The sequence below is a fragment of the Myxocyprinus asiaticus genome, chromosome 28, assembly GCF_019703515.2.
Source record: "Myxocyprinus asiaticus isolate MX2 ecotype Aquarium Trade chromosome 28, UBuf_Myxa_2, whole genome shotgun sequence".
Taxonomy (NCBI): domain Eukaryota; kingdom Metazoa; phylum Chordata; class Actinopteri; order Cypriniformes; family Catostomidae; genus Myxocyprinus; species Myxocyprinus asiaticus.
Window position 1 is genome coordinate 25,644,405 of NC_059371.1, and position 13,003 is coordinate 25,657,407.

At 39.6% G+C, this 13,003-nt stretch overlaps 1 protein-coding gene across 4 annotated transcripts in view; it reads right to left on the reverse strand.

Moving 5' to 3' along the window:
- The window catches only part of LOC127419032 (fidgetin-like protein 2), an 87,026-nt gene that overhangs the window by 8,079 nt on the left and 65,944 nt on the right, over positions 1 to 13,003 (reverse strand). For 2 of the 4 annotated variants that reach the window (XM_051660062.1, XM_051660061.1), the window contains exon 2: positions 12,279 to 12,420. In XM_051660062.1, coding sequence (XP_051516022.1) covers positions 12,279 to 12,360 — 82 coding nt within the window. In that variant the 5' untranslated portion in view covers positions 12,361 to 12,420. Of the gene's footprint in view, positions 1 to 649; positions 796 to 1,535; positions 1,581 to 12,278; positions 12,421 to 13,003 lie in introns of those variants that run through there. The other 2 variants (XM_051660064.1, XM_051660063.1) reach the window with 2 other exon arrangements.

Consider the following 13,003-nt stretch of genomic DNA (forward strand, 5'->3'; position numbering starts at 1 on the left):
TATTGAGCTCATCAGGTTCTTGATCTCTTAATTTCTCTCCATCTAACCCAACCTAATCTGAAAATCTAACCTGAAAATAAACAAAGTTTTAGAATTTGTGTAAGTTTACAAAGGAATATCGTGACATAACATGAAGAAAAAATATTTAAGATTCTGCACTATTTTTAGGTCACTACTCAAATGTAAACAAGTTAACTCCTCTGTATAAAAAAAAAAAAAAAAAAAAAAAAAAAAGGTCATAATTTTTTGCTAACACTGAAACACAAAATGCTCTTTGGAAAATTCTCAAATCATGCTGGAATATCACGAATTACCAGTTTTTATACAAACTTGAGGAGTTCATGCCAGCTTGGGTCCATGCTGTCATTAAAGCAAAAGAGGGATATAACAAATACTAAAAAATTCTGAAATTTATAGAACAGATTAAATTCAAATTTTCACTCAAATTGTTATGATATGCATTAAATGACGAAAAATGGAAAATAGAAGCATTTTCACTGTGGTCTCAGACTGTTGGACCCCAGTGTACCTAAAATAATATATAAATAGCCATGTCCATATGACCTCTAATCATGCATCATTAACACAAGAGGCTGGTGTAAACACAGATTGTGGTGGGATTAAGAAAAAAAGGGCCCTTTAAACAAACCTTCATTGTCCACATGGGGACTTCTGGCCATTGCTTTGTGTGAGCCAGGACAAGTGGCTTGCGCTGGTGGCTCTGTGAGAGTCCGAGGCTGGCAGGGAGACAGATGTTTCCACTGGTCGCCTTACTGTCTGTGTGTCCATTGTTGGGCCGCCCATCCAGCAGACGTCCCACTGGCCTGACAATCCCGTTGGTCCTGAGACAAAAGCTGAGGGATCCTATTGACAGAGGCCTGCCTAATTATGGAAATCTTATTAATCTATTCAGCAGCAGTGCGCTGACAGCCTTTGTGCCAGCCTGGGATTTATTGAGGGACTTTTGCAGATTGTTTGTGTGTGTGTGTTTGTTTGTTTGTATGCTCCATCTTGATATTTTGCACATACGTATATGCTGAAGAAATAGATTTGCCACCAAATAAGATGCAGACATGAAAGTCTGCTTGGCTTACTAATCAGTGCATTAAGAAACACAGTTTGCATAGTCTCACTCTGAGGTAGGGATGGGTCATGATGGTTAACTAGTCATCCAACAACTGACTAGTCGATTAACTAATAGTTTCAATTTAGCTGTAAGACAGTAAAACCTTCCGAAAAGTAATTTTTTTTAAATTAATCTCCTTTAAAACACCATCGGATATGGTCATGATGAGCATTCTGTCACAAGTATTGCATTTTTAAAACAGCATGTCAATTGTATTACAACTAAAAACATGTTGTGAAACATGTTGCTGCACGGCAGGCGCTGAATCAGCTGATCAGCGGGAGAGCGAGTTAAAGGGGAGCTGGAGATGCCAGTTCGAGAGAGAGAGAGAGACGTACGTGGCGGTGTTGCATGTGTTTTTGTGTTTGTTTTATGTTGTTTTAAGTTTGAGTTTTGACATTAAACTTACATTTACTGTTCAGCTGGTTCCCACCTCCTCCTTGCCTGTCCTTATATGGTTACTGTGGTGCTGAAACCCAGGAGGGAGGAGGGATGCGCTGTTGCGGAGTCCTCGCCGCTGCCATCCACAAGGGGAGCAGCCGCAGCCGTCTGTCTAGGGACTGAGGGGTTGCTGCCAGCCGCCGAGAGCTGGAGGAACCACTGCCGTCCGCCGAAGAATGGTGGCGCCCTGGCCTGAATTGGGTGGGGGAGGAGTGTGATGAGGAGGAGGGCGTGGCCGGTTTGTGAGGCTGCACGGCTGGCGCTGAATCAGCTGATCAGTGGGAGAGCGAGATAAAGGGGAACTGGAGATGGCAGTTAGAGAGAGAGCCACGTTGCATGTGTGTCTGTGTTTGTGTATGTTTTATGTTGTTTTAAGTTTGAGTTTTGACATTAAACTTACGTTTACTGCCCATCCTTATACTGTTACATATGTCTAAAGACAACTGCATTCTGTTCCATTCCATTGTGAGCTTCATCTATCCATTTTATAAATGTTAGAACTAGTGATGGGTCATTCATGTATGATTCGTTCATTTTGAACAAATCTTTTATGTGACTCAGAAGAATTAGTCTCAGAGAGTGATTCGTTCATTTTGTGTTGTGCATTGCGCAACCTCCGTTCGTTTGTTACTTGAAAACAGCATAGGAGCTGTACAGGAAACAGAAATGATTAGTTCACCTTTCAACTCTTTTGGTCCGAGTCATTCGTTCTTTGTCACATGACAAATGAACGAACGACTCTGACAAAAAGATTCCAGAGGTGAACTAATAATTTATGTTTCTCATAATTTGTCCTTGGCTGCATTATCAATTTCTCCTTATTGGGACTATAATCAAAGTAGATGTGTTGGGGGATTTGGCTATTGAAAATGTAACATTTTAATGTAATTCTGCTCAAATGAATGAAATGAACTAAATGACTTGAATAAAGATTCGTTCATTTTGCTGAACGAGACTCAAAGGTTCAAGTCAGTAAAATGATCCGATCTTCCCATCACTAGTTAGAACGGCCCTTATGTAACTGCCTCATTGGGGTCAGGTAAACCTGAAACCAGGTTAATTATACAATGCTGTAGTCGAGTAGTTGATCAGCCATCTTACTGACTAGTCGATTTTTAAAATGTATAGTTTTGCACATGCCTTCTCTGAGGAATGAATATCAGCAGTTCCACATCAATAAACCAGTGAAAAAAGTCAGGCATCCAGAAACATTAGTTATAATATGGAAGCGGCCATGATGCTCCTACAAGCAGGTTGCCAGAGCAGAAGGTTGTGCAATGTGAGATCAGAGCAGGCCAGACTGCCAAGGGATGCTTGGCTTTTCACAGCTTCCCAGGGGTCTGTGTGCACTTTCAGGCCACATCACTTTTGTTTTCCTACACTGAGGAACAAAACCTACATGGATGCAACAAGCCTTCTGGGACACTGGGCCATTAAACTAGGCAGATTGCACAGAGGCCAGTTGTAAACAGGAACAGGCTGAATCAATCCAATCAGGTATTATTGTGGGTACCCACTCCCTAAACCCCACACATAAATTTAAGTAGGTTTACCTACTCAAGACAACCTCTCATTGCCCATTCAAATATCAAATCCAACACACACTACTTTGCATCTTCAGCTAAATAACATTCAGACATTCAACTTACATTCAGTGTTGAAATAAGATACAACTTTAAAGGGATAGTTCATCCCAAAAATGAACATTCTGTCATCATTTACTCATCCTCATGAATTCCTTTCTTGTGTGTAACACAAAATGAGATGTTTAGGGACTGGCTGCCTCAGTTACCAGTTACATATCACCTGTATTGGGGGGAAAAAAAGCAGCAACATGTTTCAAAAATGTTCCTCTTGTGTTCCATGGAAGAAATAAATGCAGGTTTGGAAGGACATGAGGGTCAGGAAATGACAATAGAATTTTAATTTTTGGGTGAATTAACCCCTTAAAAGGAAGGGACAAAAATAACCACCACCACACACACAATTGCTCAGTCCAGAGTTTTTGATTAATTACTACCACTTTCTATCAGTCAAAATGGCAAAACAACTGAAAAGAAGTTGTATGGATGAATAGTGGACATCCTTTTAGGAATTACATAGACTACTGAAACACATACAGCCCACAGTGCTGGTATGTGTGGAACTCCCTTTGAAGAACACAGATGCCACAAAAGAAGGCTTCTTTTAAGAGAGCAAAATTCAAAAGGGAGAAAGATGAGAGAGATGGAAAGAAAGACAAGATCTAGTTGAAAAGATTGCGGGCAGGAGGATTGTGTTTACATGAATTAATCACATTGGTGCAGATAAGATGGCACCCTGTGTTCAAATTATCTGCTGATTTGTATTCTGTTCAAACATCCCTGAATCAATGCTTTAGGACGAGAGGCCGTAAAGGTGTTAGCCTGCATTTTTAAAGTCATGCAAAGCCTTTATGATTGTTCTCCAAAATACATTTTTACATCAAGCTGTACTGTAACAAGCCTATTTAGAAAGATAATCATCCATTATTGTTCTGAGGGATAGGCCTCCCAAAAATGAAAATTCTGTCATTATTTATTCCTCCTCATGTTGTTTCAAATTCCGTATGACTTTCTTTTTTGTTATGCAGAATCTTTAGCCTCAGTCACCATTCATTTTCATTGCATATTTTTGCCATAGACTGAAAGTGAATGGTAACTGAGGCTAACGTTCTGCTACAGAAGAAGGCATACAGGTTTAAAACTACATAAGGTTGAGTAAATGATGACATCATTTTTATTTTTGGGTTAGCTATCCCTTTAAATCTTAAAAGTGGAGTGACTTTGTTCACACACTATAAGTGGAGGAAGCAGCAACAGTCATAAGAATATTGAACAAACTTGCGGAAAGAGACCCCAAAATGTCTAATTTTGTGCCCCTGTGACTAACAAGGCACATGCACAGCTAATAGTACTACAAATAGATGAGTATAAATGCTATAACTGTCACATACCATGTGTATTTAATTATTTTATTATACATTATTAATATTTTTTTACAATTAAATCATTTTAGGCAAAAAAGGGAGAAAAAGGCACACCAGCGAGGATGTGTATTCCTCTAAAAATCTACAAGTGTGCTGTAGTTCCCCACGAAGGCTTTGAACGAGAATAAAGATACACGCATACAAGTGTGAAGTCTTCCTGTACATAACCATCGGATAATTCTGTATTAAACAACAGCTCAAAATGTATAGCCCATGCATAATAGGGCATTACTAAGACAATTATAATAAATCTGTATGCATTAGTTAAAGCACTGTGGTTAACATGATCGCTCTCTCTTTCTTTCTGCTCATCTGCTCCTCCTTTCATGGGGCTAAAACAATGTAATAGCAGAAGAGGCCGAGGGCTCTCACGAGTTTTCACACCTGCTCCTCAGTGCACTTCCAAACACCATGGCTCATTTCAGGCGGGCCCCGTGGGGTCCCTATAGGAAGGAGTGTATCTGTTAGAGTGGCAGTGAAGGATCTGAGTTTTTCCCCCCTCTCTCTCCAAATAGTCTTCTATGTGAGCTGTCCGTAATCTCTTAGCTTTGAAGGTGCTTTTGATTCACCATATGGGACACTGTAAATGTCACCAGCCACAGGTTCATGTCGACAATTCTTGGTCCTGTTTGCACACTACTGTAATTATTGTGCATCTCACTCCTGAGGTATTGCATTTTCAAGAAGGGGGATCAGCACTTGTGCCGAATGTATTACTTATTGGAATTGTTTTTCATAATAATCCCTTTTTTTTTTTTTTTTACAATTGTATTATTTAATATTTAAAAAAATGCTTAGGACTCCAAATAATCGCATAGCAACATAAGTCTACTTTTAATTAAACACATATGAGGTGTGCTACCATTCAAGCATAACAATTATCCATTGAACAGCCAAATTAAGGAAAATATTAAAATGCAACATTGTCAGAAGTGTCATCCATATAATCTCCATTTGTCATATTTGGATGATGACTCATGCGCATGTTAGCTGGTCAGTTTATCTTGAACTTTACGCTTGGGGGATCCCATTGGCTCACTGGAGCTAATTGGGTTTGAATGAATGATTAGATGTGTGGCTAGATGCTCATAATTTTAGAATCCACTTCCCCATCCCCCTGGTCAGCTAATTCTTGTCCACAAATGGCCAAATGCCCGGCACCCCCTCCTTCTTTAAGAAAAACAGGGTCCCTATTTTCTGCGGCCGCAGGCCAGGTTTAGGTCATTGTGTCCACTAATATATCAAAGAACAGCTGTCCTAAGGCTCTGTGATGACCAATCACCCCCTTCCATCTGTCTCTCTTACCCAATCTCTCCTCCATCTCCCCCTTTTTTTCCTCCATCCCGTTTCTCCAATCTCTCTCTCTTCACCCACCCATCGCTCTTTCCCCCCACCCTGCCCCCTCATGAAGTTTCATGACTGCGTAGCGGTGCCCTTTCTCAAATTCCCCAGCCGCTTTATTTTATGACCCAACTACAATGTTGGGATTTTGTGTTTATACACTCACAAATAGGACTTTGCATTGGCTCATAAGTAGATCATTTCCAACCTGGTTTCATAGAATCGAGATAGTATACCTGCATTTTTGCAAAATGATTTTTCCGTTGCTTGTTGTACATATCGCAGCCGTTTCCTGGTGAAAATAACACTAAAAGCGCTAAAACACATTTTTCCCTTTCACACAAATAACGAGTAAATTGGTAGATTATTAGTTCATAAACACTTAGGTTGTGTTTATTCTTGGCAGGTTTGGTTCGATTAAAACGAACTCTGGTGCGATTGCTCTGTTAGTGCGGTTCATTTGAACAAGTGTGGACGCTGCCATCCGAACCTTGGTGTGCACCAAACAAGCGGGCCGAGACCGCCTGAATAGTGGGTCTCGGTCCGCTTCCAAACGAACTCTGGTGCGGTTTGATTGATATATGAACACAGCATGGACCAAAGATGTCTAAACGGACCAAAAACAGGAAGTAATTTGCCTAATACTGACCTCAAGCATACCTGGTTCTGCTCATCATAGGAGCTATTTTGCCCATTACAGTTCAGTTCACCGTCAGCCGTCCTTGCAGCATAACTTCGTTTGTGTCTGCAATGGAGGAATTCCTGGTGCTGTTTTGACTCCTTTACACATTTTATTAGCTCTTCATTTGTTCTCAGCTGGTAAAAATACCACCATATATACATATATAAATATAACGAGCACATTTAGCCCAGCAGCCAGTATTGTTTTGGATGGTTGGCAAGTTCCGTCAAAAAATATACATCATAAAAGCTGTCCAATCAGGTTGTGAATTTTTTCTGATGCCTTTGGCTTTGTATCATTAGGTTCGGTGTTAAAAATGCCAGTGTGAATGCTAAGCGAACCAGGACTAAATGTATCATTTTCTTTTTTGGTCCGGACCATGAGGACCAACTGAACCGAACTACAAGTGTGAACACACCCTTACTTTCGCTTTGTTCCTCACACAACTCTATCAAATGATATTTAAACACTTTTACTATAGCACATGACTTTAAAGCGATACATTTTAACTAGGGCTGGGAAATTGAACACGTAGTCTTTGTTTAACGTGTAAAAAAAAAAATATTAACGCAATTAATCCTTTTTAATTTACTTCCTGAAACATCCTAAGGCTTCTCAGCCTTACAGGCTCCATATGAATAGGATGGGGGGGGAGGGGGGTGCATATTTATGCATGTCCTGGGCATAATAAACACAGGAGCAGATTTACTGTACCGGGAATGGGACTTTACATGCAAAAGGTGAACCAGGCGTGCCAAAGATAAGGGCAAGCTGCTGTATCTCTTATCTGTATCTGTAAATTCGCAACTATTGTCATCTGAACCGGTGTCAAATGCGAAACCACGTGAGAGAGGCCCAGCGTGTGCGTGATAGAGACTGAAAGACTTGGCCGTTCAGAAAGCTGCAGCAAGGTTTTCTTGTAGAGACTGAATGGCAGCAGCAGAAAATAATAGTTTTGAGATTTTAAACTTCAGAAAATTAAACTTCAGCATTCAATATGTTTTATATTTGTATGTTTAGTGTCTTATTATGCATTGGCAATGTACACTTAAGTTTCTCTTGCCAAAAAAGTTTGATGTGAATTCAGTCTTCCCATTTGATCCTATTATTAAAAAAAGTCCACTGGAAAATGGCAGAACATTATGCCCAAATTTTAATTACAGCATGTCCACTGATTTTATGGCATGTATCAATGTAGTTGTATCAAATATCTATACCTGTAAAAATTTGTCTAATTAACTAAAAAAAAAAAGAAAAAAAAGAAAACTGTACATACTTATTTAACATACATTTTTAAATAATTAAAATAAATGATGATCAGCCAAATTCTTGCAAGTTCTTTCAGATGAAGTAAAAAGTAAATATACTGTATTTATGATGATTTTTTAAATGTTTGTTGTAATGTACAATGTACCTTAATTTAATCACGATTAATCACAGAAAACTGTGTGATTATTTAGTTTTAAAATTTTAATCGATTCACAGCCCTAATTTTAACGTTCACATTACACAAGTCTACATTTACAAGCTTGTTTGAGCACTATCAAACTGAGCGACAGCTCAACTGATTCAAAGGACTGGGGTATAAGTCCTAAAGAGCATGTGAGTCAAAATTTTTCCAATCGGATGTTTATTTCCTTTTAAAGCTGCTCGTAACAAGCAAAGTTTAAACTCTTGTTTTAGCTCAGCGGTTGACTGACAGGTGAGCGATGGCGCTTCACAGCTGTCCAGGACGCATTCAGGATGGATTAGCGTTCACACCTCAATTGTGATGTGGTCACATGCGTTTTTGACTACCTCTGTATGTGGTTTTAGTGATCGTTTAAGTTAAGGTTTAAGGTTTAGGGGAAGGAGGTTGGTTTTGTTAATTTAAAACTAAATAGAGCATTAACGATAAAAACCTCATCTGTTTGGAATCAAATTTAACTCGTTTTTAGCGCTACTCAGTGGACATTTCACCTTGGAACTGCCGTGATACGTGTAAGAGACCAATGACGTAGCAACAGTCACATAATTTTTATGAAATCAATCTGCTCATTTCCAACCCAGCACAGCATGTGGTTTGGTCCATGCAGAATGCATTTCAAACAATACTATGCTGTTATGAAAATGTGATTCCAAACCTCCCTCAAGCAAGGGTCTTAATTAAAATTTCCAAAACAACTCAGTTAGACCCAATTACAAGCCAGTGGAGGGATATCTTAGGATATCTTGGCTCCCTTGGCCAGTCAACCACTGAAGAAGTGGAGAGCAGAGGGTGAGCTTGACACTCAGTAAGCCTCGGAAGACCTGGTCTTAATTGGAAGTGTAATTGTGGCAGCAATGGGCCTAATGAGCTATCTTTAATGATGCTGGGGGGGGGGTCCCAGGCAGAATGTGTCTCTCTAACCCCCTTTTCCTATGGGTGCCGTTTCACTTCCATCTCACTGACTGCACTGTGGGCTAATTAAAGCCCTTTACACCCGCCGCTAATGACCCCTGTGCTCATTCACACAGACACTTCAGCACCTTGCCTGTTTACCCATGCCCCTCCAGAATGGTATTCATCCTGATGCTCTCATTAGAATAGATGTGTTGGATGCCCGTTGTTACATCACTCCTTCAGAGGCATGCAGCTCCTTCCTATAGAGCGGACTCAAAGCCTTAATGACTTAACAGATGCTATCAGAGTGTGCTTCTTTGGTCGGGGCCTTTAGTGTGGAGAAGGGAAAAAATTAGGTCATGATAAAAGAGAGCGGCTGGGCAGGAGCTGGGGCTGGAAAAGGGGCTGGATATGCTTGTTTCTCTTTAAACAAGGAATATATTGGAAAGCAGGGCCCCCCCCCTAGCAACAAGAGTTAGAACACTCATGGGCTGCTGGCCTGGGACTGATTTAAGGGTGTGTTTGAAGTGCAGATTACAGATTCTTTGCACCGATTCCCTCCAGGAGAATCCATGGCTCCAGGAATCTCTCTCAGATTTCCTTCAGGCCTGGCTCTGACTGTTCCTGCTCAGCTTGTGGCCCCTATGTACTCAGAGTTACGGAAAGGGCAGCACATCTAATTGTTTGTGGATGCAATGTGAGCGCGTGTGTCTGCATGTGACAGACATCCCTAAATAACTAAATGCTAAAATGCACATATGAGAGTTTGTGCATGTGTGCGTTTCTGTGCACAAGGGATACAGAAATGCCTGTCCTCTCGAGTCAAACATAAACACTGATGTCAGAAATACCCAGCCATTTCACAAAGAGAATTCCAGCACGGATGTGACACTATTCACATCTATACCATATAAGCTGCGCTGCATTCACCTGACTTGGAATAGAGGGCTTATGAGGCATACAGAACAGAAAGGATATATCAAGAATGGCTAAAGAGAGCAGAAGGAATTTGCCTGTGTTTAAAAGCTTTAAGGGTAAACAAGAGGGACATCTAACTCCTTGGTGTGCTGTCCTAATATCACACTACACACTCAGGAAAATATTCACTCTCTCTCTCACACACACAGAGACATACACACATCATGTAATCAGCAAACTTTAGGCAACAACAAAAAAGACCAGTTTCTAAATCCAAATGCATGCTGCAACACTTGAAAATCAGGATCAGTCACATCAGCCATCTTAAACCAGCAGCTAGCATACAAAAACTGCCCAGATCCTGAAATAATTGTAAATATTCTATCAGGGCTTTGTGAATTTAAAAAAAAAAAAAAGTGTGCTCAGACATCCTAGACAGCAAAAACACTACAATTTTTTTTTTTTTTTTTTTTACATTTTTGATAACACTACAATAAGGTTGTATTTGTTAACATTAAGATTAATAAATGCTGTTAAAGTATCGTTCATTGTAAGTTCATGTTAACTATTGTGTTAACTTAACGAATACAACTTTATGGTAAAAAGTTACATTATTGTAAATACATAATACACATACTGTATATTGTATATTAAATATATACAAATTCGAAACAGCAAAACAAGAATGTGGTTTGTCAACTGCTGCTCTTCGAAAATTTGCTGAGAAACTAAATTGGCCGGTCTATACATAAGCCGTCATTTGTGTTCCAGCACAAAATGCTTCTTTGTACTCCACTTCTGAGGAATGTTTGACTCAACTTCTGAGGAACATCTAACCAACTTCTGAGGATATCATCAGTATTGATTATAAAAGATAACCATCTGTCAAAAGAAGTTTACTATTTCGATGTGACTTCTAAAACTAGGTACACCTACTGGGAGAGCTTTAGAATTTTGAAACTATTTGCACGACAAAAGGAATTTATCAAAACAAACACAAAAAGTAATTATTTTGGCACACATAACAAAGGTCTTCTGAATGCCTTGCTAAATGGAACTATAACACCATATTACACATCAGTGGTAATCACTTGAAGCAACAACCTAGCCGCCGACTCATTAATACATGATTACATCTCAAATTGAGGTGACTTGGTCCTTAAGTTTGATTTCCCTCCCTCTTTTTATGTTACTGTCATGCCTATAAAGCACAGAGAAGAAGAGCTAAAGACTTGAGAAAAAAGCATCTCTTCAGGCAGCATTGAGGGAAGAAATCCCCTGCTGGCCTACAAACAATGCTGTTTTGGAGAAGGCCAGCGCAGAGCTCGAATGAAGCCTGGCAGGGGGGTTAGGAATGGGGGCTAAAACTGGACATGTCAGTTATTAGGTCAATTGAGAAGAGATGGGGGGGGGGGGGGGGAGGAGAGCCCGAGAAAGGGAGTCAGAACAGAAGAGAAAGAAAGAGATATAGAGAGAAAAGGACAGAGAGAGAGAGAGGAAGTAGCTGTGCTAGTAAGCTGAACACTGGTGAGATGACACTGTCAGGACCACAGGGTTTTTGCTGGTAGAACCATCAACTCACCCCCCAAATCCCTTACCTTTTTCCTTCCAGTCCAACCATGACAAAAACATAAACACATTGTACAACTTCTAAAGCCAATAGTATGACTTAAAAGTATAGGTCACACAAAAATAAAATAAAAATATGTCACCATTTACTCACCCTCATGTTGCTCCAATCCCCTATTACTTTCATTTTCCACGGAATCCAAAAGGAGATGTTAAGCACAATGTTAGCATCTTTTTTCCATGCAATGAAAGTGAATGGCGACTAAAGCGAACTTTCTGCCTAACATGTCCTTTTGCATTCCACGGAAAAAAGAAAAGTCATACAGGGTTGGAACAAAATTAGGTTGAGTTAATGACATGATGGGTAAACTCTTGGTGGGTCTCTTTAACCCTAATATTATTTTGAGGTTGACATTATGGGACTTATTTTATGGGATTGGGATTCATGTTTCGGGTCTCAGGGACCTCAATTATGCAGGTGTAAAAATAATAAAGTGATTTAAATTTTAACCTCTTATTTTTCTTTGTTATGTGTTCCTCTGACCTAATTAAAACTTAGTAGGGAGATACAATTGAAGGTTTCCTCTTCTGTTTTACCACAAATGTGACTTCTTTTAGTTAGACTATTCTCCATTCTTTTAATATTGCATCTGTTCGGGTTCAACTTGGGTGAAAGACATATTTTTGAATGTGTTATTGCTCAAACAAACCAAATGCAATAGTAATTGTAACCATAGGGCAATTTTTAAATTAGTCAAGGGCTGACAGTAGGTGTATACATTAAAGTTGCTGCACAGTCACTTGATAAAAATAAGAATGTGGTTACACTTACTATAGGGGACAATAGGACTCAGCATTCTGTGGACCTGGTCTCGATTATGGTTATAGTTCTGCAGGGAAACCCAGCTTAGCATCTGTACGGCTGTAGTCCATCACTGGCCTGTACTCGCATTTGGACTCTTAAAAATGTATTCCTGTAAAAAAAAAAAAAAAAAAAAAAAGAGGAGGGGCATTCAAAAGGGGTGAACAGTCATCGTATACACATAGAGAACATTGCAAAATCCATGTGATCATTATGAAATGTAAACAAACACATTTTTTTGATGCATGAATTCATGCCCGCAAGCATGCAACCCACAATCAAGACCTTCAAAACCGTCATCTCAATTTTAGACAAGAGTGAAAGTCATGCACATAAGCACTCTCACTGTGGGCTGAACACACACAGGGGTATTCATTAAGAGCCTGCTAACAGGCATTAAGCTGATTGTATGGCTGTGTCCAGCTTCTAAAGGGTGCTTTCTAAATCTCCCTGACAAAAAGCACCACACATACCATAGCCATTCTCCTTGCCTCATAACAGCAGCAGAGAGCATGCTTTCACAAAATTAAGCTAATTTAATCCCTATCCACATACTTCCCATGTTCAGTTATCACTCTTTTTTCAACGACAGATGCCAACTATGATCAATTAAAGTAGGATATATTTAAAAAATCTTTCCAAGTCAATATACTACATAAAGAATGAAAAATGCAAATGCAAAACATGAAAATAAT